This window comes from Stenella coeruleoalba (assembly GCF_951394435.1).
Source record: "Stenella coeruleoalba genome assembly, chromosome: 8".
NCBI lineage: Eukaryota > Metazoa > Chordata > Mammalia > Artiodactyla > Delphinidae > Stenella > Stenella coeruleoalba.
Genome location: NC_137154.1, coordinates 54,479,543 through 54,500,353, shown reverse-complemented (window position 1 = coordinate 54,500,353; position 20,811 = coordinate 54,479,543). Strand labels below are relative to the sequence as shown.

At 57.9% G+C, this 20,811-nt stretch overlaps 2 protein-coding genes across 11 annotated transcripts in view; one reads left to right on the top strand and one right to left on the bottom strand.

Annotated features, from left to right (window-relative positions):
- The window catches only part of PAK1 (p21 (RAC1) activated kinase 1), a 298,535-nt gene extending 292,521 nt beyond the window's left edge, over nucleotides 1-6,014 (top strand). Inside the window, exons 19-21 of one of the 4 annotated variants that reach the window (XR_013829588.1) lie at nucleotides 1,106-1,231; nucleotides 5,422-5,574; nucleotides 5,818-6,014. The gene's annotated coding sequence lies outside the window, so the exon portion shown is untranslated. Of the gene's footprint in view, nucleotides 1-1,105; nucleotides 1,232-2,363; nucleotides 3,194-4,451; nucleotides 4,531-5,421; nucleotides 5,575-5,817 lie in introns of those variants that run through there. The other 3 variants (XR_013829589.1, XR_013829590.1, XR_013829591.1) reach the window with 3 other exon arrangements.
- MYO7A (myosin VIIA) overlaps nucleotides 1,474-20,811 on the bottom strand; it is a 99,438-nt gene continuing 80,100 nt past the window's right edge. For 5 of the 7 annotated variants that reach the window (XM_079930708.1, XM_079930710.1, XM_079930707.1 and 2 more), the window contains 18 exons: nucleotides 19,973-20,143; nucleotides 17,559-17,676; nucleotides 16,677-16,803; nucleotides 15,327-15,610; nucleotides 14,224-14,414; nucleotides 13,380-13,504; nucleotides 12,530-12,687; nucleotides 11,359-11,512; nucleotides 9,825-9,980; nucleotides 9,178-9,283; nucleotides 7,735-7,848; nucleotides 6,566-6,653; nucleotides 6,302-6,408; nucleotides 5,019-5,204; nucleotides 4,552-4,668; nucleotides 3,411-3,494; nucleotides 2,414-2,533; nucleotides 1,474-2,115 (listed from right to left, as the gene is read on the bottom strand). In XM_079930708.1, coding sequence (XP_079786834.1) covers nucleotides 2,026-2,115; nucleotides 2,414-2,533; nucleotides 3,411-3,494; nucleotides 4,552-4,668; nucleotides 5,019-5,204; nucleotides 6,302-6,408; nucleotides 6,566-6,653; nucleotides 7,735-7,848; nucleotides 9,178-9,283; nucleotides 9,825-9,980; nucleotides 11,359-11,512; nucleotides 12,530-12,687; nucleotides 13,380-13,504; nucleotides 14,224-14,414; nucleotides 15,327-15,610; nucleotides 16,677-16,803; nucleotides 17,559-17,676; nucleotides 19,973-20,143 — 2,496 coding nt within the window. In that variant the 3' untranslated portion in view covers nucleotides 1,474-2,025. The remainder of the gene's footprint in view (nucleotides 2,116-2,413; nucleotides 2,534-3,410; nucleotides 3,495-4,551; nucleotides 4,669-5,018; nucleotides 5,205-6,301; nucleotides 6,409-6,565; nucleotides 6,654-7,734; nucleotides 7,849-9,177; nucleotides 9,284-9,824; nucleotides 9,981-11,358; nucleotides 11,513-12,529; nucleotides 12,688-13,379; nucleotides 13,505-14,223; nucleotides 14,415-15,326; nucleotides 15,611-16,676; nucleotides 16,804-17,558; nucleotides 17,677-19,972; nucleotides 20,144-20,811) is intronic. The other 2 variants (XM_079930712.1, XM_079930711.1) reach the window with 1 other exon arrangement.

The following is a 20,811-nucleotide window of genomic DNA, read 5'->3' as shown; positions in this document are numbered from 1 at the left end:
TAGCACGTGGGAAGCAGCCGCATAGCACAGGGAGATCATCTCTGTGGTTTGTGACCACCTAGAGGGGTGGGATACGGAGGGTGGGAAGGAGGGAGAAGCAAGAGGGAAGAGATTTGGGAACATATGTATATGCATAACTGATTTACTTTGTTTTAAAGCAGAAAGTAACACACCATTGTAAAGCAATTATACTCCAATAAAGATGTTTAAAAAAAAAAGGCAACCTCTCAGGAACTCCGAAGGTAAGTGATGCAATCTTTATACCCTCTGTGGTCACTCAGGCTGACAAAGACTAGGGGCTGATTGCCAAAGTGCGTCAGAGATGGAGAGGGGGCATGGGCACGCGTTGGGGGTAAAGATCTCATCCCACACGCACATCCTGTTGTACAGTGTGCAGTGGGTGTGTCCTAATAGCTTGTCATTGGTTGATTCCCCAGTGGGGTGATGGGCATAATCCCATGTCCACCCAAAGGCATTTGGTCTTGAAGGGAAACTAGAGCTGAGAATACCTGTCTGGGAGCCCAGCGTTAGAAGCAGCAAGTTGTGTTCCATTATGTGCCCATCAGGTATTCACACTCCTCCAGGGCTCATATTCCCATGTATTTGATGATGTGTAGGGGCAGACACCACAGCACCTTCCTTGGGGCTCAGATTTATCCCGGGCTGACTGTGGAGTCACGTGAACATTGGTGGGGCAGGGCTGCCTCAGGTGGCTGCACTGTCCTCCCAGAAAGCAGGGCTGTCTGGTTTGGGGCCTCCATTTCACCAGCCAGCCCCTCCACCTCCCACACAGGCATCTGGAGAGAGCAGGAATAGCACTCCCTGTGGAGTGGTTTGTCACCTACATGCAGGTGACCCCAGACCCTTGAGTGTGTGAGGGCAAGTGGAGCTGGGCTGGCTGTGCTGAAGTACCACGGGGGGCCTTGAGGACAGATCACAAACATGCCAACCTCTCCCCTGTCATTTCTCTAGGCGCTCATCCCAGCCACAGCCCAGAAGGATGCCCACCCCCAGATCACACCTTCCCTGTCTGAATCCCCCGGACCTGCCCAGGTCCTGTCCAAACTTGTATGTTCCATCCTGGTCACAAAGTAATAATTTACAGGCACCTACTGGACGTAAGCATTCATCCCAAGGCAGCGTGGTTCCTGAGGTTCTTGGAGGTTTCTTGATGAGCCAAGGAGCTGTTTCTGGCAGGACGCAAGGGCCACTCTTGATCCACTGGCCCTAGGTAAGGCCCAGAAGCTGGTTCCCCCCTCTGGATCTCCAGCTCATCCACACTGAGGTCACCACCTCCCAGGGCAGCATCCCCTCAGCCTGCCCCAGGCTCAGCCAGTCCTTTAAGCACCCCCAACCAACCCCCAGACCCAGAACAAGGAGACAGTTCTATAGGCCACTCCCCCAAAGGGCCCTGTCCTGGCCCCACACCCTGCCCCTCCCCCAGCAAAGACACTACAGGGCCAGAAGATGGAACACATGCTTTATGCCTGAGGTGATCAGGGGAGCCTCGAGCAGGGGCTCAGCACTCACTCACTCACACTGTAATATATAAAAGTGGTCTGTCTCCCTCACCCCAGCTGAGGCTCCTGGACTTAGGGGAATGAAGCCAGTCCCTTAGGCTTCAGAACAATCTTGGTTGGTTGTTCCCAGCATGAAGAACTAGGTAGTCCTCTTGGTTACCTTTCCTGGTGGTGCACAGAAAGTCAAAAGAGGTCACATAGTAGGGCTAGTCTGAGCTAAGAACGGCATCCAAGGAGCACAGGGTTTTACAACTGGGAAGGCCACAGCAAGCCAGGACTAGAACCAACCGGGGGCTTCAGGGGTGGAGGGGAGTTCTGCATCCCGGCGAGGCCGCTGCACCGGAAGAAGGCTCAGAGGCCACGATGGTACGGTCAGTGGTGGCCAGCCGGCCCAGCCTCCCTGCCTCGAGGGCAAAGGTCTTCCCCTGGCTGCAGAGGTAGCTGATGGTCCTGAGCCGGCTGCTGCCTAGAGGCAGGTACAGAGCCAGCGCCACCTCCCCACTGTTCACTTGCCGCTTCTGGAGCTCCGCTGTTTGCTCATGGCCGTGAGCATCTGGCTAATATAGGAAGTCAGGAGGTCATCCATCTTGTAGCCCTGGAAACAGCAGCAAGAAGATAAACAGATGTAGGACACGGCCGCCCACTCAGACCCAGGACACTGCTCCCAGCAAACTGCAGTGGACAGAAGCCCAGACAAAGGCAGATCCTGCCCCCTGCTCTGGACTTACTTAAGTCTCCCCAGCCACACAGCTGAAGGGTTGGATTCATCCAGCCAGACATCTAGGGCTCTAAGCTGTTGCGACCTCACATTAAGGTGCTAATTTGTGGGTCCCTCAATTGAAGCTGCAGGTGAGGCAGGGGAGCCCGCCAGGCCTGGAAGGAAGAGCTCTCACCAGTGACGTCTCACAGAGAAGTTTGCTCCCGCGCACCAGGTTCCCGATGGTGATGTGGAAGTAGGTGTTGCCGCTGCTCCAGTTGGAGATCTTGGTGAAGGGGTGAGTGGTCAGGATGTCCTAGGGGAGCAGAGAGTGTCTGAAGCTGCACGGCCTGGACCGTCCGGCCTCACTCTCCTCAGCTCCAGCCCAGACACCACCCATGCGAAGGACCCCAGACTCTCAGACGAGAAAAGGGGCAAAGGGAAGAGTCCAGCTGTGCTGTGGAGCTGCTGTGGGAAGCAGATGCCTTCCCCCTCCAGGCCTTGGGTGGGGCCGGCTGGTGGGACAAGAGGCCGTCAGGTGTATGGGGCCCGGAACTGGAAATCTGAGAGCCTGAAGGAACTGAAACTGTGGTCACAGATGAGATGGTCCAGCGGAGTTGGAGGGGGGAGAAAAGAAGACACAGGCTGGGGGAACACAATGTGTGGGCTGTGTAGAGAAGTGCCTGAGAGGGAGACCAAGGGGGACATGAGGAAAACCAGGAACGTGGGCACATGGAGCCACGGGGAAGATGGTGGTTGTTGCCCCCTTCGCCAACAGCCCCCGTTGTACCCTCCTGTGTCAGTGGTAGGACTTGTCTCCTGGCCCCCTCGGTAGGAACTGCTCAGGCCCACAGACCTGAGCAGCAGTTACCCCAGTAGAGCCTCCCACCCTGACCAGTGTGGACAGAGAGCATTCTGGGAGGAAGTATCCAGTGACGCTGAAAGGCCAAGCACTAGAGTGATGGGATTTCGTAGCGAGGGCTTTGTTAGTAACTCAGCAGTTTTGATGGAGAGATGAGAGGTAAGGAAGTAGACGCAGCAAACATGGTGCTTCTCAAGATGTGTGGCCAGGTGGGTGGATGAAGCGAGGATGGTGGTGGCTGATAGGGTCTCTCGGGGTTTGAGTCTGGGGGCCTTTGGTAGAAGTGCAAACAGAGAAGCCCACCCGCCTCCTCTTCCCTGTCGCTGCTCACCTTGGTTCTGGGATCAATGAGGCTGACCCCATACTTGTTGATGGCGATTAGGAGAATCTCAGGGAAGTTTGGCTCCGTAGTTTGCTAGTTAAAAAAAAAAAAAAAAAAGCCAGAGACATCAGGTGGGGAGCCGCCCCCAGCTGGGCTTGAGTCTACCTCTCCTGCTGCCTGCGTGATGCCAGGGGTGCACTGGTGCTCCACGACCTCGTGGTTTCTAGCAATACCTCTGCTGGGCCCCCAGAGCTACCCCAAATCCCTTCACGGGCCCCCAACCAGCCCGGCAGCAGTTTCAGCCCTTCTGTCCTGCTTCTCTAGGAGTCCCTGCTATTGCTCCCTCTCAGCCCTAAAGCCCCTCATCTTTAAAAAGCCTCCTTGAACCCTACACCTGCCTCCAGGCTCTCTTCGTTGCACAGCCAGGCTTCTCAAAGGGGCCCTCTCCTCAGTGTGTAGCAAGGCCATTCCCCCCTCTCCATCCTGACCTATCCCCTCGCCCCAGCCACTTCACCATTCTCCTGCCTCTGGTCCTGCCCCTCAGATCCACCCCCACCCTGAAGTCAGAGTGGGCTCTGGCCCCATCAGTCATCCCTGTGCAAAACCGTCCAGGCTGGGCACCACCTGCAGGAGGAACCCTACCGGCCTCTCCTGCTCACCAACCTGCTGCTTACCGCAGTCTGCTCGCCTCACACCCTCGCCCATCCACACTCACCCACTCGCACTTCCTGCCCAGGCCTGAGCTCTCACACCTCTGGGTCTTTGCTCGTGCCAGGCCGTCTGCCAGGAACCCTCCCCTCAGGGTCTCCCTAGAAAGCTCAACGTTGCCTCCTCCAGGAAGCCACCTCAGCCTCTGCCGTCTGGTTGGGCCTCCCAGGCTCTGCCACCCCACTGTCACGGTGCAGATCGTCCTGCATTACTCTGGCCTTTGTACACATCTGCCTCCCCTGCCAGGCTGAGATAATGGCCCCTCAGTGTCCCAGGACTAAACCCAGGGCCCAGTACTTAGCCGAGACACCTAGCTGGGCCATTTCCTCCTTTCCTTGCCAGGCAGGTGGCAGAGGCCACTGCAGTTTCCCAGAGCCATGGGGAGGAGTCTCTGTGCCATCTGGTTCCCCCTCGTCCTGAGAAGCACGCACCCACGGCATACCTTCACCTCGAAGAAGGCTGAGCCGAAGGTGGGCCACTTGAAGATGAGCTTCAGGAAGGCCAGCTTGGCGTCCTCCTTGGACTTCCCTGCGTGCTTGTTGAAATAGGCGACGATGGACTGCAGGGGGAGCGGGGGGTCAGAGTCCTCTCCCCTGCCGCTCCTGCCCCATCTGCACTGTCAGCAGCTGCCATGGGCCCTGGAGGCTATGAAGCCTCCCCACTTATACCAGTTAATGGACTCCTGACAGCCCTTCCCTCCCCAAAGCAAGCAGGCCAAACAGTATCAATTAAAATCCGGTCACCATGGTAACCAGGACAGGGCAAATTACTGCCAAGTGGCCGGCTGAATTTACAGGGGCCACAAGAGATACTTCCCTGGGCTGCTGTCCAGCACCTGCCCCCTTGACCCTGGGGTACCCAGAGAACCATTCAGGGGGCCCCTATTCCCACTGTCTCCCCCACGGTCACCCGCTTCCAGTCGTCAGGCGAGATCTGCCGGATGAGGTCCTGGGGCACCAGCTCCCGTAGAAGCTTGGGGATACTGGGGAAGTAGGACTTGTCCTCCTCAAACTTGGCCCTGTAGATGAGTGCCCCCAGCTGCAGCACTTCCTCCCGCGTGCACTTGTGGTAGCCTCGGAGATACTTGGGCAACTCCTGCCAGAGACAGAGCGGGTCACAGGCAGTGGAGGCACCTGGAGGAAGTGGGCTCCTTCCCTTAAGCACCCCCCACCCCCCCCCATGAGGCCGGGTCTACTACTTTACCCCACATTTGGGCCCACCTGCTTCCCCAACCTCAGCTGACACTGCTCCCCAAGGGGGGAAGGCATAGTACGGGGAAACAGCATTATGCCACAGATTCAGCGCTTTGCAGATTTAAAAAGGCAGATGGAGGAGATCAGAGAGAAGGTTATGGGCTTCTTCCCGATGAGAGAAGATGGTGGACCGACCCAAGTTGGTGGAGGCGGTGATGGAGAGACGTGAATGCGTTCAGAGATAAGAGATATTCGGGAGGTAAAGTCTTCAGGTGAGTGATTTGGGACATGGGAGAGGTCCACGCTGACTCAGGTTTCTGCTTTGGGGGAGCTGGTAGTTAACGGTGCCACTTGCTAAACGGGCAACATGGGGCAAAGGGGAAAGGGGAGAGGAAGATCCTGGGTTTGAAGGAAGGCGGCCCTTCTGGCTCGCAGGCCATGGGTCTCTCTACCAGGGCAGCTGCCTTCCCCACCACTGGCGCCCCTCCCAGCATCCTGGTCTGTCTGTCCCACAGAACGGTAAACGGCCACCTCGGAAGAGACCACTGAGTCTGCAGTCATGAAGACCTGGAATCCAACCCCAGTTCCATCAGCCCTGTGATCCTAATTACATCACTTGATCTGAGTGTTCCTCTGTGAAATGGGAACAACATAACTCCTTCTTGGGGGTTGTTGGGAGGACAGAACGAGTACAAGCTGCCAGACACATGATAGAGGCTCAGCCTGGGAGCCACCTGCTGGCTTCCCGCAGGCCCATGCCCTGCTGGAAAACGTCTACAGACGCAGGTGTACCAGCAGAATCCCAAATCCAGAGCATAGCCCCTCACCAAGGGAAGGGCCTGAGAGCTCAGCCCGAGGGCTGGAGGGTTGGAAAGGAGAAGGATGTGAGGTTGGGCCACCTCCGGAGACCCCAGCAGGAATGGCTTCCAGTCCATGCTGCTGCCCCTCCCCTGGCAAGGACAGCAGGCAACCACAGCAGAGAGGCTCTGGGCAGCTCACCTGGTAATAGTGGAAGATGGAATCGGCCATGGGGTCCTTCCCTGGCACCGTGGTGGTCCACAGCTTCTTCATGAAGAACACTTGGTAGGTGAGCGAGGGCACGATTCCTGTGGCAGAGGGCAGTCGGTCACCCAGAAGATCCCAGCACCAGCCCTGGAGGAAGGCCGGACTCGGGCCCCACCCAGGTGGGCCTCAGGTGTGGCCCCGAGCCAGGACCTGCTGGCCCCAGGCCTCGGATGATCCCAGGGCTCAGCCTCACGTTACCATCCTTGACGGGCCGTGCTTTCTTTATCCAGTCGGTCAGGTGTCGTACAAAGTCGAAGAAGAAGTCATTCTCAGGAACGCTGATGACCTAGGGACATGGCCATGCTAGTGCAATCATTTTAATTGGAGCAATACTGAGTTTTCTGACGTTACCACCCAAGGCCTCCCCGGCAGCCCCTTCTCCAGAAGAACTCCTGCTCGCAGCCAAGGGGGCCAAGTATCAACCCCATCTTGCCCCGACTGTGCCTGTTGAGTGTCTCTGTCCAGTGACAGTGACTCCCTTCAGTCATTCAGCAAAGAGTCACTGATTGCTGCTCTAGGACCCTGGAAAAAAGGCCGAGAAAGGGGCCCAGTCCCTGCTTTGGACATTCTCTGGTATCCGTGTCCTGCTCCTCCCACAGGCTCTAAGCCCCGCTGGGTCCAGGACCTCACTGAGATCACCTCTGGTCACAGTGTCTGGCACAGGGACAGACATGAAGTGAGGAGACAGACATGGATGCACAGGGAACTGTGGGTGAGTGACAGGAGAGAGCACCTGACCTGCCTGCAAGGGTCAGGGAAGCCCCCCCCCCCATGGGAAGGGGCTTTCAAGCTGGGCCTTTGACTCTCATGGACATAAATGGGGCGGGGGGCAATGTGGGGTGAAGGCAGGGGCCTGCGCTTCAGAGTCAGCCCTACCTGGATCTGAGTCCCTGCTGTGTGACCTGAGGTAAGTCACTTAACACTTCTGAGTCCAGGTTTTGTGGTCTATTAGGTGGGGATGGTCATCCTCCCTTCAAGGGCTTTTTCAGAGGTGAACTGACCTCAGCCTGGCAGCTGAGGGACCAGTCAAATCAACTCTGGAAAGTACATGTGTATTGGGGCAGGGCGAGGAGCCTAGTGTGTCCAGAGCACAGAGTGCTCCCAGGAGGTCTGTGGCCAGGCTGTGCAATGCCTCAGAGGAGAGAGATGTAGGCATAGCTGCTGCACGTAAGGGGGCCATTGCGGGGATGTAAGAAAGAGACGGGCACAATCAGATGCCGTGTGCAAGAGGGCCTCTTCCTCTCCCCGTCCCTCCTTCTGTCTCTGTCCCCACCCCCGCTGCCCCATGAGCTCCCAGGGCGCCAGCAAATTTCCCATGAGACAGACCAAGAGCAGGCAGATAAGCAATCAGTGCCCCCCCAACCCACCTTATCTGCAATTTTGACAAAGAGGCTGAATCCCTCGGAGGACTTGAGGAGCAGCCGGGCAGCGATGTTCTGGCAGAAGTCCTTGGCCTTGGTGCTGGACTCCACCTCGAAGGCCTGGGGGAAGGGGTGGCGGGGGAGCACTCGCTTGCCTCTGGCAGGGCCTCTCCCAGGGCCTCTCGCATCCCTGTGGCTGTGCCCCCAGCTGGACGGAGCCCCCTCCCATGCAAGACACCCTCCTCCTGAGGGGGCTTCCCCAGAGCTGGGCACCATGCTTAAGACAAGGAAGAAGTATAAAACCTACTCTGTATAAAATAAACAAACTACAAGGATATACTGTACAACACAGGGAATATAGCCAATATTTTATAATAATTATAACTGGAACACCACCGTTAAAGTTTGTGAATCACTGTTGTACAGCTGACACTCATATAATATTGTACATCAACTAAACTTCAATTAAAGATAAATTCTTTTCAAAAGAAGGAGAAGCAACTCCTGTCTGGGTCTTCCCAGATCGTGCCCTTCCCAACCCTTCAAGCGGGACTAAGCCTTGGCCCAGCTGTACAAGCGTGAGTGATGGCAGAGGCCAAGGGAGCACAGGAGGGACAGGGTGATTGGAAGGAGAGAAACTGGAGGAAGGAGAAAGCAAACTCCAGAAAGGGTGAGGAGTCAAGAGCCGAGAAGCAGCCCAGACTGGGCTTGAGAGGGATGGGAGGGTCTGGGGAAGCCCGGATGAGGGAGGAGTGCAATTTGAGGGGCGGGGGGTGCTCCATGTAACCCTCCATAGGGGACAGGAAAAGATTTTAGGAAGTTTTTCTGTCCTTGTGACTAGAATCCCCTAGTGGTATTTCTGAGTCTCTAGTCTAGACAAGTTTTTAAACTGCTTTTCAAACCGAAAATTTCACTGTTGGTCTTGTTTATCTGAATGAGATGCTGTGCTGGGATGGAGCAGGGGGTGTAGATCAGGAGCCGGCATGACAAGAAGACAAATAGGACTTTTGCCCAGGGACTCACACTCAGGTCAGGTGAGAAGGAAGGAAGGGTCAGTCTGCAGGAGAGTGGGCTCGGGGCAATGGGGGAGGTCTTGGGCTGCGGAGCAGGCCTGTGCCCAGGAACAGAGCTGGCATCGGAGATGACATCAACACAGAGCTCAGCTCAGAGGGAGAAAGCACGTTTCTCCAAGCAGAGGCTCCTCAGAGAGAGGGAGGGGTGAGCTTCTCAAGGAAGCTGATCAAGGAAGTGAGAGGCTGAACCAGGAACCCAAGGGCTCCTGACCCGAGGAGTCTGTGGCCTCTTGACTGAGCCCCGACTCCACTGAGGGGCAGGAGGATGGGGGCAAAGGTGGGGGTGGTGGGGAAGAGACATCAGGGCTGCCCCGTGTCCCCGAGGGAGCCTGGTCCTTCAGGGGCACCCACAGACCAAGAAGCCAGAGTCCCTCACCTCGTCTGTGTCATCGGGAAAGTAGACCTTGTGGAAAATCTGGGTGGTTTTGTGCTGGATGGCCTCCACCTCCACCAGGTGCGGGGGGTACTTCCGGGACCCGTTTCTGAAAACCAGCCGGGGAGGGGGAAGGGGGGCAAGTCAGGAGGCAGCAGATTCCTGGGGCCATGGGGAGCAGAGAGCAGTTTGGAGACAGGCAAACCCAGTCCTAATCCCCAGCCACCACTTCCTAGCAGGTGACACACTCTCAAGCCTCTAGTTCCTCATCTGTCAAATGAGGTGATCACGGTGCCCACCAGATAGGGATGTGGAGGGGACCGAACGAAGCAAAGGGTACAGGTGGGCTTTGCAGAGTGTGGAGTGCGGCCCAGGTGTCTGCCTCCCCAGCAGACTTGAAGGTATGAGAAAATAACTTTCTGAGCAACCAGACTCTCAAACTGTCCAGAATGGGTACTGGGCACTGCCACCTTTGTCAACCTGGCAGCTGTGGGACCCCGAAGATGGGTCCCAACCCCAAAGATGGGTCAGGACCTCAGCATCCCCAAGGGACTCGTCTCACAAGCCAGGGTGGCCGGAAGCCCATCCCAGTGCCTGCCGCCACGCACTATGCCCACTGCCCCCTCTGCCCCTTGCAGCCCCTGCTGTACCTCAGGGCTTTCTGGAGCCGCTGCAGGCAGTCGATGGCGAGTGGGCAGTGCTTGCGGGACTGCAGGAAGCGCTGCACATGCGGCAGGAGGATGTTGCTGGGCGGGAAGAGCCCTGTGCACAGCCAGAGCAGCTCCCAGCCCCGCTCCTCACTATACCTGCAGGAAGAGGTGTGGTGTCCAGCAGGGCGACCGCGGGCCAATACGCCTCAGCTCCTCACACGGCAGCACATGCCTGCCCTCACCCCCACCCCTGTCTGAGGACCAACACGGACCCACACCCCCCCACAGCCTGATCCCATTAGTGCTACTCAAAGTCTGGTCTGCCAACGCCACCCCAGGCCGCACGCTTACTAGTCAAGTGGAGGTAAGGTGCTTGTGTCAGCTGTGTCACCAAGCACTCTGGCTAAGATTTTCTTTTTCTTAGACTTTCCTATGACGGAAGCAGTGTGTGATTTACATTATGGCAGCAGCTCTTTAACTCGTCTATTATTTGAGTAGCACTACGTTAGACCAGCCCCAGGACTCCCTCAGGCACTACTCTGAGCTCCTTCGGTCTGGCAGGAGGGAAGCCTGGAGGGCTTCTAGGAGGAGGTGGCATTTGATCTAGGCTTTGAAGACTGAGGCAAATTCTGATATGCAAAAGGAGAAGAAAGGTTTTCCTGGCTGTGGGCACAGAATGTGCGAAAAGATCTGACGCACGGTCCAATGGTAGACTTGTGTAAGAGATGTAGAGAGTGACAAAGCTGGGGAGGGAGTTGGAAGTCTGGGAATAAAGGGAGAGGGTGGGGCTTCTCTCAGGCTCTGGGATGAGCATGTGCCTGACTTCCCCCTCCTGCCATGGTCTGGGCCATCAGGGAGGCGGTGACACCCTCTGGGGTCCAACACCCCCAGCCCATGAGAGTTTTTTTTTTTTTTTTTTTGCGGTACGCGGGCCTCTGTTGTGGCCTCTCCCGTTGCGGAGCACAGGCTCCGGACGCACAGGCTCAGCGGCCATGGCTCACGGGCCCAGCCGCTCCGTGGCATGTGGGATCTTCCCAGACCGGGGCACGAACCCGCGTCCCCTGCATCGGCAGGCGGACTCTCAACCACTGCGCCACCAGGGAATCCCCCATGAGAGTTTTTAGCCAGAGCTTCTGACAGCCAGCTCAGCCTGAGCCAGGGGTGGGACAAGTGCTCATGAGGTGCACCTGTAGGCGACAGTGGCATCTGGGCTAGGGAGGGGTATCCAGAGGAGGCAGAGAGCAGCGGGAAATGAGGAGGAGCTGGGGCTGTTCAGCTTGCGGGGAGGACAGACTCGGGGCGCAGCCACCACCTCTCGGTTCTTGACCCTCTTCCTTGGGCCTTGAGGGAGAGCTAGGACATGAGGGGGCCTGAGGACGGCTTCCTGCTCTGAGTGAAGAAGGACTGTTCCAGGCAGAGCCAGCTGCTGCCTCGGCAGGGAGTGAGCTCCCAGTGGGAGGAGGACCTTTACGATTACCTTCAGCTGTTAGCACTGGGGGGGCCTGCCCCTCACCCTCCCACCATCCCGGCTTACCTGATGTGGTTGTCGGTCAGCTGCTTCAGGATCTGCACGTACACCTCGTCCTTGAGGGGCTCAGCCTTCAGGGCACCCTCGAAGATCTGGTCTGTGAGCTCATTGACGGAGCGCATCCTCTTGGACGGGTAGTCACCCATGTACTTGAGCACGGGTGGGGAGCTGTCAAGGAAGGCTGTGGCCAATCGGGGAACAATGGCCCGGGAGGCAGGCGGCCACACTCTCCAACGGGGTCTGCCACCCCTGATCGTGTGGCCCTGGGCCTCAGGCTACTCACCCAGGAAATGGGCATAATCTGCCCACACTGCTCTCCATGCCCACTGCCCACCCTCTCTCCTCAACTCCTCTGGCCACCTCCTCACTGGCCATCGTGCTCCAGGCCCCAGCCCCACTACCAGAGTCCTCACAGCAACCAGAATAAACTTTCCAAATCACAGATCTAACCATGCCACCCCCTGCCCCAGTGGCTCCCCATGGCTGCACCGCAGGACACAGTCCAAGCTTCTTAACAGGCCTTGGGAAACTTTCATCCATCAGCCCACATCTTGGGATTCCCTTCTTGAACTCTAGCCTCTAGCTGTGCTGAGTTAATTTCTGCCCTTGAAACAGCCCTGCTCTGTTTTGCCTCAGGGCCTTTATACATGCTGCTCCCTCTGTCAAAAACATTCCCACCTATCTCCCCTTTGGCCAAGGCCTACCCAGTCTCCAGCCTAGATATCACTTCCTCCAGGAAGTCCTCCCTGCCCTCCTCCAAGGCCAAGTCAGGTCAATGTGCTGTCGGGTCCCATCACAGCACTGACCCCAATCAGCACATCTCCACTCTCAACTATGAGCACCATGAGGCTAAGGACTGGGTCTGCTCACCGCCGTGTCTCCACGCCTGGCCCAGCACATGGCACGATATACATCTGTCAACCAAGTGACAGGGTGCGAGGAGACAACGGGTGAGGCAGCCCCCTGCACGCTGTAAGGTGCCGGGCACACAGAGGGAGCCGCTCCGTCAGCATCCCCCCACGTCTGCCCAGGCCCCAGCTGGGCCCCTCAGAAGGAAGTGTCTAGACGAAAACCCTAGAGGCCAGGCCCAGCCCAGCCCTCCCCTGCCCTAGGCGCCCCCTCCCCGTGGCCCCTGCCTGACCCTCCGTGCCCCCCCCAGCCCTGAGGGTGCGGATATCGATGAAGGCCATGCAGGCCTCCTGCGAGAGCTCCTCGCTGCCCAGGATCTTCTTCAGCAGCGCCTGCTTGAGCGGCTCCCGCGTGTGGCTCCACAGCCGGTCCTTGCCGCGGGCCTTGGACACCATCACGCGGCTCAGCGTGTGCTTGGGTGGGGGCCTGCACAGCACGGGACAGTCCGCACTGACGGCCAGGTTGTGAGACTCCAGCCCCATCCCGCCCGTCCCGAGTAGGAAGCGGAGCGGAGGGAACCGGCTTCCCTGCTGCGCCGTGTGACCTGGGATGAGTCACCAGCCCTGCGGGGGCCTTACTTTCTCAGCCGACAGACGGAGATACTAACAAGGCTGGCTGGGCCCCGGCAGCCCTGCCCGCCTCCCCGGCCTGCTCGCGCCTGCTTCTCTCTGCTCGCTCTGCTCCAGCTGTGGCGCTCCTCCACCCGGCTCACCCCGCCCCAGCTTAGCTCAGACACCACTTCCTCCACGAAGCCTCCATCTCCACCCCGACCCAGCATCTCCATCCCAACACTGGGCGCACAGAATAACAGCCGCCTGGTCTCATGCCTGTCTCCCCACCAGGACTGTGAATCGGTGAGGCAGGTACAGCCTTGAGTCAGGAGTGCCCAGGACTCCACCTAGGGTGGGCGCAGTCACAGTATCTTAAATGAAGGAAGGATAAGACGACACAACATGAGAAGCGTCATCTCGATGGACTGAAACTGCCCTCTGGTTCCCTCTGACCTGGGCACTGCTCACAGACGGGGACACCACAAAGCAACCCCAGCACGCAGACCAGAGAGTAGCAGAAGCCTGCAGCTCCCTGTCCTGGGGCCCTCTCTCCCCTTCCCCCGTCACCTGAAGTAGTCGTAGGAAAATTCCTCCAGCGTGTAGGGCTTGGCGCGCACCTCAGGCTCTGCCGTTCGCAGCTGCAAGAGCCGGATAACGTCCTGCCTCTGGTCGGGGGTCATGGTGACCAGGGCCTAGAGACCGAGAGACGGGGAGCTGAGGTCAGGCGCCCCTGGATCTCTACCCCGGGTCCCTGGATCAACATGGTAAAGCCCAGAGCCTTCTTAAGTGGGTCTGGGGGTGGGCCCTGTGCCCCATTCTGACCCTGGGAACACCTTTCCTCCTGGGGGATCTCTGACGTTACCACTGCCTCCATCATGCTGGCCTTAGGACCCTTCCCTTGGTGCCCTGTGTCTGAACTAAGTTGGGTCTGTCAGAAAGCCTGGACAAGGCAGCAGATGTAGTGTGAGAACTGCCCCGTCAACAGAGCCTGGCTCCGGAGCTGCCTGGAAAGCTGGGCTCCGAGTCCTCAGTGCTGGCTCAAGGGGCTCCGGAGGAAGCAGGGCCTCACTTCCCATCTCTGCCCTCACTGCCTTTCTGGACAGTGCAAGCCCCTACCCCCGTCCCCATCCCCTAGGCCACTCTTCTCTGATCCCCTACCCCTGGGCAGTTCCTCCTCTGATGCAATTTCTAGGTCCCTCTCCACCTGGCATACATTGGATAGTTGCCCCCAACTTTCAGTTTATGGTCCCATAAGACCCCCAGATCATCTTCACAGAAGCTGCAAAGCATGAATCTACTGTAATCCCTCACTCCATTTTATGTGGGAGGAAGACAAGGAGGGGCCAGGGGAGGGGCCAGGGGAGGGGCCAGGGGAGCCTCCCATGCATCTGCCCCACCCCGGGCCACGTACCACAATCTCCCGCGGTGGCATGGTGACAGTGGGCATGACATACACGCAGTCGGTGGGGAAGTCCCCACGCTGCTTGGTCCTCTCATTGATGCCATTGGCCCAGCCTGAGTTCATGACCTGCTCTCCTGTGTCATGGTCCAGGATGATGAGGTCCCCCTTGGCAAAGCTGAGGAAGCCTGACTCCTCGCCCGCTGGAAGGCATGGGTGAGCAGGGCCACATGGGGGCAGAGAGACAGGCTGGGTTGGAACACCTCTCTTGGGATTGATGACCCGTAAGCCTCTCCTCCCCACTGGAACTGAGGCCCTGTCCCGTATCTGCTCAGCAGCCGCTCTGCCTCTACCTTGCACAACCCCCAACACAGATAGCCGTCGGAGGGGGCCCCTTCCCAGCTCAGAAGCCTTCCGTGGCTCCCCACTGCCCTAAAAGGAATCCCACACTCCTCGACACGCTACAGGCCTGTTGCTGGCAGATGGCCTTCCTGACGTCTTCTGCCTCACTTTTTGCCCCTCCCGCCTCACCTCACCCATTCCAGCCGAAACAAACTACCCGCAGTTCCCAGACACACCTGCCCTCTCCAGCCTCTGCTCGGTTCTCTCTGCCCCAAACGTTCTGTTCACACATACGTCCTCCCCGAACCCCAGGCTCCCACAGCCTCTGGGCTTCCCGGGTCACTGCACTATCACAGGGATGGGCACTGTCTGCTCCCACCCCCTCCCCACTGAGGGCAGGGCTGGGTTCATTTCGTCTCTTTCTCACGCTCTGCTCGGGACCTCAAAGGCCCGGGGATGCACGGTCCATAGTTGTTACCACTGTCATCATTTGAAGATGGTGGGTATTGGGGGAACACTGAGGAGGAACCCCTGATCTCATTTGGAGAAGTTGGCAAGTAATAGGTATTTAAGACCAGAGGGAGGAAGGTTCCCCACAGGGCACAGATCGAAGGCACAGGGTTGAGCTATTTGGTCCAGCTGGAAACGAAGTTTTCTGGGGAAGAATGGGTAACAGGCTCTAGTGATCCTGAACGCCAGGCCAAGGCCAGGGCACGTAATCTGCCTAACACCCTGACCCCGGGGACTGGCATCTCGTGCCAGGAGCCACTCACCAGGGCTGGGGTTGTCCTGCAGGGCCACCACATACTTAGACCTCTTTCGGAGCCCCTCCAGGAAGGTGACCACCAGGTCACGGATGTCCTCAGCATTGCTGGAGGTGAAGGTGTACTCATCCCCCTTGATGGTGGCCAGCGTAAAGCTGGGGGCTACCAGTTTCGCTCCCCTGCAGGACCAACACGGAGAACAGGGCCCTGTCGGGGTCACTCCTGCCCAGCCCGAGTGAGATGCAGCACAGCCCAGGTCAGAGCAGCCCAGCGAGAGCGAGACACGGCACTCCCTGAAGGAGACCAAGGCCAGCCCAGTCAGATGTGGCCCAGCCAGAAAGAGGCCGGCCCAGCCAGGGTGAGATGGGGCCCAGGCAGCCACAGCTCAGCCTGAGTCAGCCACGGCCAGGCCAAAGTCACACATGGTCCTGGGAGGCCTGCAGGGGGAGCTCACTTCCCCTTTGTTGTCTAATTCCCACTCACCCTTTAGGGCTCAGCCTAGAAACCACCGCCTCCAGGAAGCCCTCCCTGCCTTCCCATAGCCCTCAGCACACTGGCCCCTACTTTACAATGGCTTATTCGATGCCCATCTCCCCTCTCAAGTGAAGCTGCAAGAGGACAAGGACTATCTTGTCACCACTGCATCCCATGTGCCTGGTCAGAGCTGGACATGACCCAACCCCTGCCCACATCGGACACAGCCCAGAGACACTCCTACAAGCCCCAGATGCGGGGAGGAGGCACTGCTGGGAATGCCAGTCCATTCCAGGACCCACTCCCAACGTTGCTCCCATGTGCACTGCACTTCTCAGTTTGCAAAGAGCTCTCCTATCAATTATTGCATGTATTCCTCACCACTGTACTGATGGAAAGACCTCCATTTTAGAGATGAGGGCATGGAGGTGAGTCCCACACGGAGCCCTGAATCTCAGGCCAGCTTTTTGTACACGCTCGACTGTCCCTGACTGTCCTAACCACCCGTGCCCATCTCAGAACAGCCACGAATGTGCTGTAAATACCCACCCCCCCACACCCTATAGGGAGGAAGATGCCTGAGGGGTCTGCAGGGTGCAGCACACACTGCTCGGTCACATGCGACCAGGACAGGCCACTGCGTGTCTCTGCACCTCGGTGATGTCCTCTGTTAGGTTTCCTTCAAAGGCCCCCATGACCCGCAGAAAAGCCCCGGGAGCTCTCTCCTTCCCTGTGTGTCTGCCTGTGTCTCCATCTGCCCCTCCTCACTTCAGAAAGTGCTGAATCAGGACCCTGGGTTTGAGTCCCATCCCTGCCACTGGTCTTCATGCGGCTTTGGACAAGTCCCCGCCCTGCACTGACGCGGGGGGTGGGGGCTGGACTAACCTACTGCTGGACACGGCCATGATCTCGGGGAAGGACAGCTCCAGAAGCACCTGCTCCTGCTCGTCCACGAAGTAGACGCCCGTCCAGTTGACGGCCACGATGACGTCGTTCTTGGGGAGGCTGGGGCCTGGGGCAGAGACAGAGGCACTGAGAGGGCACCTGCCCGCTGCCGGACCCAGCCCTTCTCGATCCTCATAACCACCAGGGAGGTGGCCAGGGTGGGGTATGTTGATGTCCATTTTACAGATGTGGAAACTGAGGCTCGGAGAACACAACCTCCCTACGAGCCGAAACCCCAGGTGCGGCGGGAAGAGAGTGTTGGATTAAGGAACTGGGTTGGAGCCGCGTTCCTGCCACTGGTCTGTGCAGCTTGGGACAAGTCCCTGCCCTGCGGTATGGTGGGATACGGGGAGGAGTCAGACAAACTGAGCCCCAACGTTCCCTCGAACCTGATATTTGGTGGTTCTGTGAAGCCACCACCAGCACAGGGCCTGGCATGGAGCAGGTGCCTGGTACCAGTGGCCCGAGGTTGGCTAAGCAAGTGGCCAGGACAGGTCTGTCGGCTGCATCTACTCTCAGCTTCACGGGTTCGGCCCAGCCTCTGCTCTGGGCCACCCTCTTCTGTACACAGTAGGTGCTTTAATGATCACAATACTCAGTCAATTGTTTGACCCAGTGTGTTGCTGAGTACCTACTATGTGCCACGGAGCCCTACTGGGCTGCAGGGAGGCAGGACCCACTCAGCACACTCACTTGGAGGCCAGGCAGCCCTGCGGGCAGGAGGCTGGCTGACTGGGGAGTCTGGCTCAGGCCATCCCCCTCCCTCTGTCACGGACCAGAGCCATCGAGGGAGGGATGGGAGGCAGGTGGGCTGAGGGGTACCTGAGAACTTGTAGGCTTCGTAAAACCTGGAGAAGAGCAAGGGCCACTTGAAGCGGGCATAGTTGACCACATCCTCTTTGACCTTCTGGGCATCAGTTCTCCTCTGGGCATAAATCCCCTGGAGGGGCACAGACAGGGACAGGGGACAAGAGACTTGGCACAAGCTCTGCCTGGAAATCAAACGTCCCTGTCTGCACGTCAGAAGTGGGCCCCAGGCCACCGTGTCCTCGTGCACACCATGGCCTCACCCCACCCCCCCCAGCCCACAGCCTCCCCGTCACTCCATCTTCCTCCGATTCCATCAACAGTGGTGAGCACTTCCTAGAGGAACATGGGTCCCCCCCTCAGGGAGCTCCCGATTCAGCAGAGTGACAAGAAAGCCCACAATCCCAGCCGGCGCATGTGCAAGGCACAAGGGCAGGGATCAGGGAAGGAGTTTGGGGAACAGGAACATGAGTGGCTAAGGATGGGGCCGGGGTGGGTGCCAGGCCTGACCAAGAAGAGGGAGTGGGAAACCGGTGAGTAGGAGCCGGGTCACAGAGAACCATGGGCGAGGCCACCACTGTGAGGCTGGTCTCTTAGTGGAAACTGACAGGTAAACTTGGGAGTTAGGAAGATTGCAGGGTAGAGAAGGGTTGGAGCCTGGAGTGGGCAAGCAGATGGGGGAATAATGCAGTGCTCCTGGCAAGAAATTAATGCACGCATGTTTTATTATCTAAAAATATTCTGCCGAGCTTTAATAAGAACTTGGTGGTATTGGAGTAGAATTGGAGGGATCAGAATGAACTCATGGTTTTTATCATCTATGAACACAAACATAGATGAAGACGTGTGTGTGCCAGCCCCTGTGCTGTCACATTTCCATGCACGAAGAGGGCCCAGAAGCAATGCCATCCCAAGAGCTGTGAGTATTCAGGGATAAGGGGCTCAGCATCTCCAACCTAATCTCAGATGGCTCAGAAAAAATAATAACATGTATGTGTGCAGAGAAAATAAAAGCAAATGTGGGACAATGTTAACATCTGGTGAGTCTAGGTGAAGTGCATACTGTACACAGCAGGCCTAGCTTTTTAACTTGCAACTTTTTCGTAAGTTTGAAATTATTTCAAAATAAAATGTTTTTACTCCTCTGACCCTAATAATCATGCTAATTCGGACCTGTCCACTCTACAAGAGGCCGGGGCCAGGGCTCTGGAACGCACAGGCCAGGGCACTACAGTCCAGGGGGAGACACACGAGCTCGGTCATGGGCTCTGAGAGGGCAGAGGGCACATCTGTTGTACTCGCAGCTGTGTCTCCAGGGCCTGGTGCAGTGCCCAGCACATGGCAAGCACCCAGAACAAAGGGAATTCATGAGTGATGGCACCCAACCCAGAACATGCCAGGTGCCACATGCACGTTGGCCGCGCACACTGAGGACCCAGGGAAGGCAGAGGAGTGGAGGTGGGGACGGAGGCTGGAGCTGCTGGCAGGTGGAATGGACGGGCTTCAGCAGCTAACCAAGTGTGAGGGGTGAGGGAGAGGAGGTGGCCAAGGACAGAGAGTGGGGGAGGGAGTACATGCATCTCTTCTGGAGGGGGCTGAGGACAGGGAGGTCCTCGGGGGTGAGCCAGGCCTAGAAGCACAGGGGGTGCAGGGAGCATTCGGGTACAGGTGGAGACTTGTGGGCAGCTCAAGGGGAGGCAAAGAGCTCAGGGGGAGACACATGGGGCTCCTGGGTTAGGGAAGAGGCCACGTGGCGTAGGGGTTGAGACACACTGATCTTGGAGCCCTTGGCAACTTGTGTGCAAAGAGGATTCTGCTCTTATACAACCAGGGCCTGGAGATGGGGAGGCCCATGGGTCCCCTCCAGCAGCCAGGGTCCCCCACCCCAACCAGGGCACCCCTGCTCTACTTGGGGCGGGTCTCTTAGCTTAGAAGGGAGCTACTCAGGGCTGGTTATGGGCCTGGGGCCTTAAACAAGAGGCAGAGGGGGCCAGTACCTCAAATTCCCCAGGCAGGAAGTTGGGCCAGAGCTCTTTTAGGGGAAAGGAGGTGCACTTCCTAGAAGCTCCTCCAGCATGCACCAACTCTCCTGAGCTGCAGCACTAATAAGCTTTGGTGGGAGGCCAGGAGCTGGGACCCCCAGTGCCCATGGACCCATGGTTTCCCTCATGAGGCCATGGGGCTAGATTTGATCCATCTCTGTGTCCCTGGCGCCCAGTGTAGAGTAGAGGGCAGAAAACACAAGTGAACTGATACCCATGGTGGAGAAAGGCTGCTGGGAGCCAGGAGGTCAAGGGTGCCATCCTGTCCTCCCAGCCCCATGGACAGACAGATGTCAGGTAAGAGCTGTGGCCTCTTTGATTTCTCAGGTCCTTACCCTTCAGCCAGGTCATCAGAAAGCCCCTCCTTCACAACCCCAGCCCTCTGACCTTCTTGTGGGCAGCAATGGCCAGCTGGGCCCACTTCTCCAGCGTCCTCAGGGGCGTGATCTCGCGGTCAGGGATGTAGGTGGGCACGAGGTTCAGGAGGCGCTCCAGGATCATCTCAGAGCCGTAGTCCACAAAGTACTGCTGGGAGGCCAGCTCGGCCAAGTCATCCTCCTAGGTGTGGGGAGATCTCCTTCACACACGCTCTGGGAAGCCATTCCGGGCCACTAAAGCCCCCAGGCCCTGCATCCTGTCACTTTCAGACCCTTGCCATTGGGACCCTGTGCTCTCCCTGACTCACCAGGACCTCCTGTCTGCTTGGTGGAGCCATGAGCACCCCAAGGGCAGGACCACACTCACCTGCTCCTGGGTTTCCTCAGCACCAGCACAGAGCTGGACTCTGCCCAGGGGCACATGAGCTGACCCAGGGGGACCAGCCAGCCCATTGGTAATGGGTCAGCCACTACCTTCTCAGCCTGATGAGAAAGGCCTGCCCTGGAGAATGGGGGACCTGGGTACCGCTGGAGACTATCAGAGGAACGGGGTGCATCACTACCTCCATCACCATCACTACACCCCCTGGGGACAGTCAAGGCATTGAACAACCAGTGAGTCATAATGCAGAGGTTGCAGAGAGCCAGATGGGCACTGAGCATTTGCCCCTTTTCTGTCTGAGGCTGGTGCATGGCAGCCCCAGTGATGCCTGCCTGGGGCTCCCCAGGGCTATGGCAGCAGGGGCAATAGGGAAAGGGTCTTGTGCACCTTGAAGGCAGTAGATGTTTTCCAACTAGTTCAAAGTAGTTTGGAATTTGAGCAACTGATACGGCTGTACTAATACATTC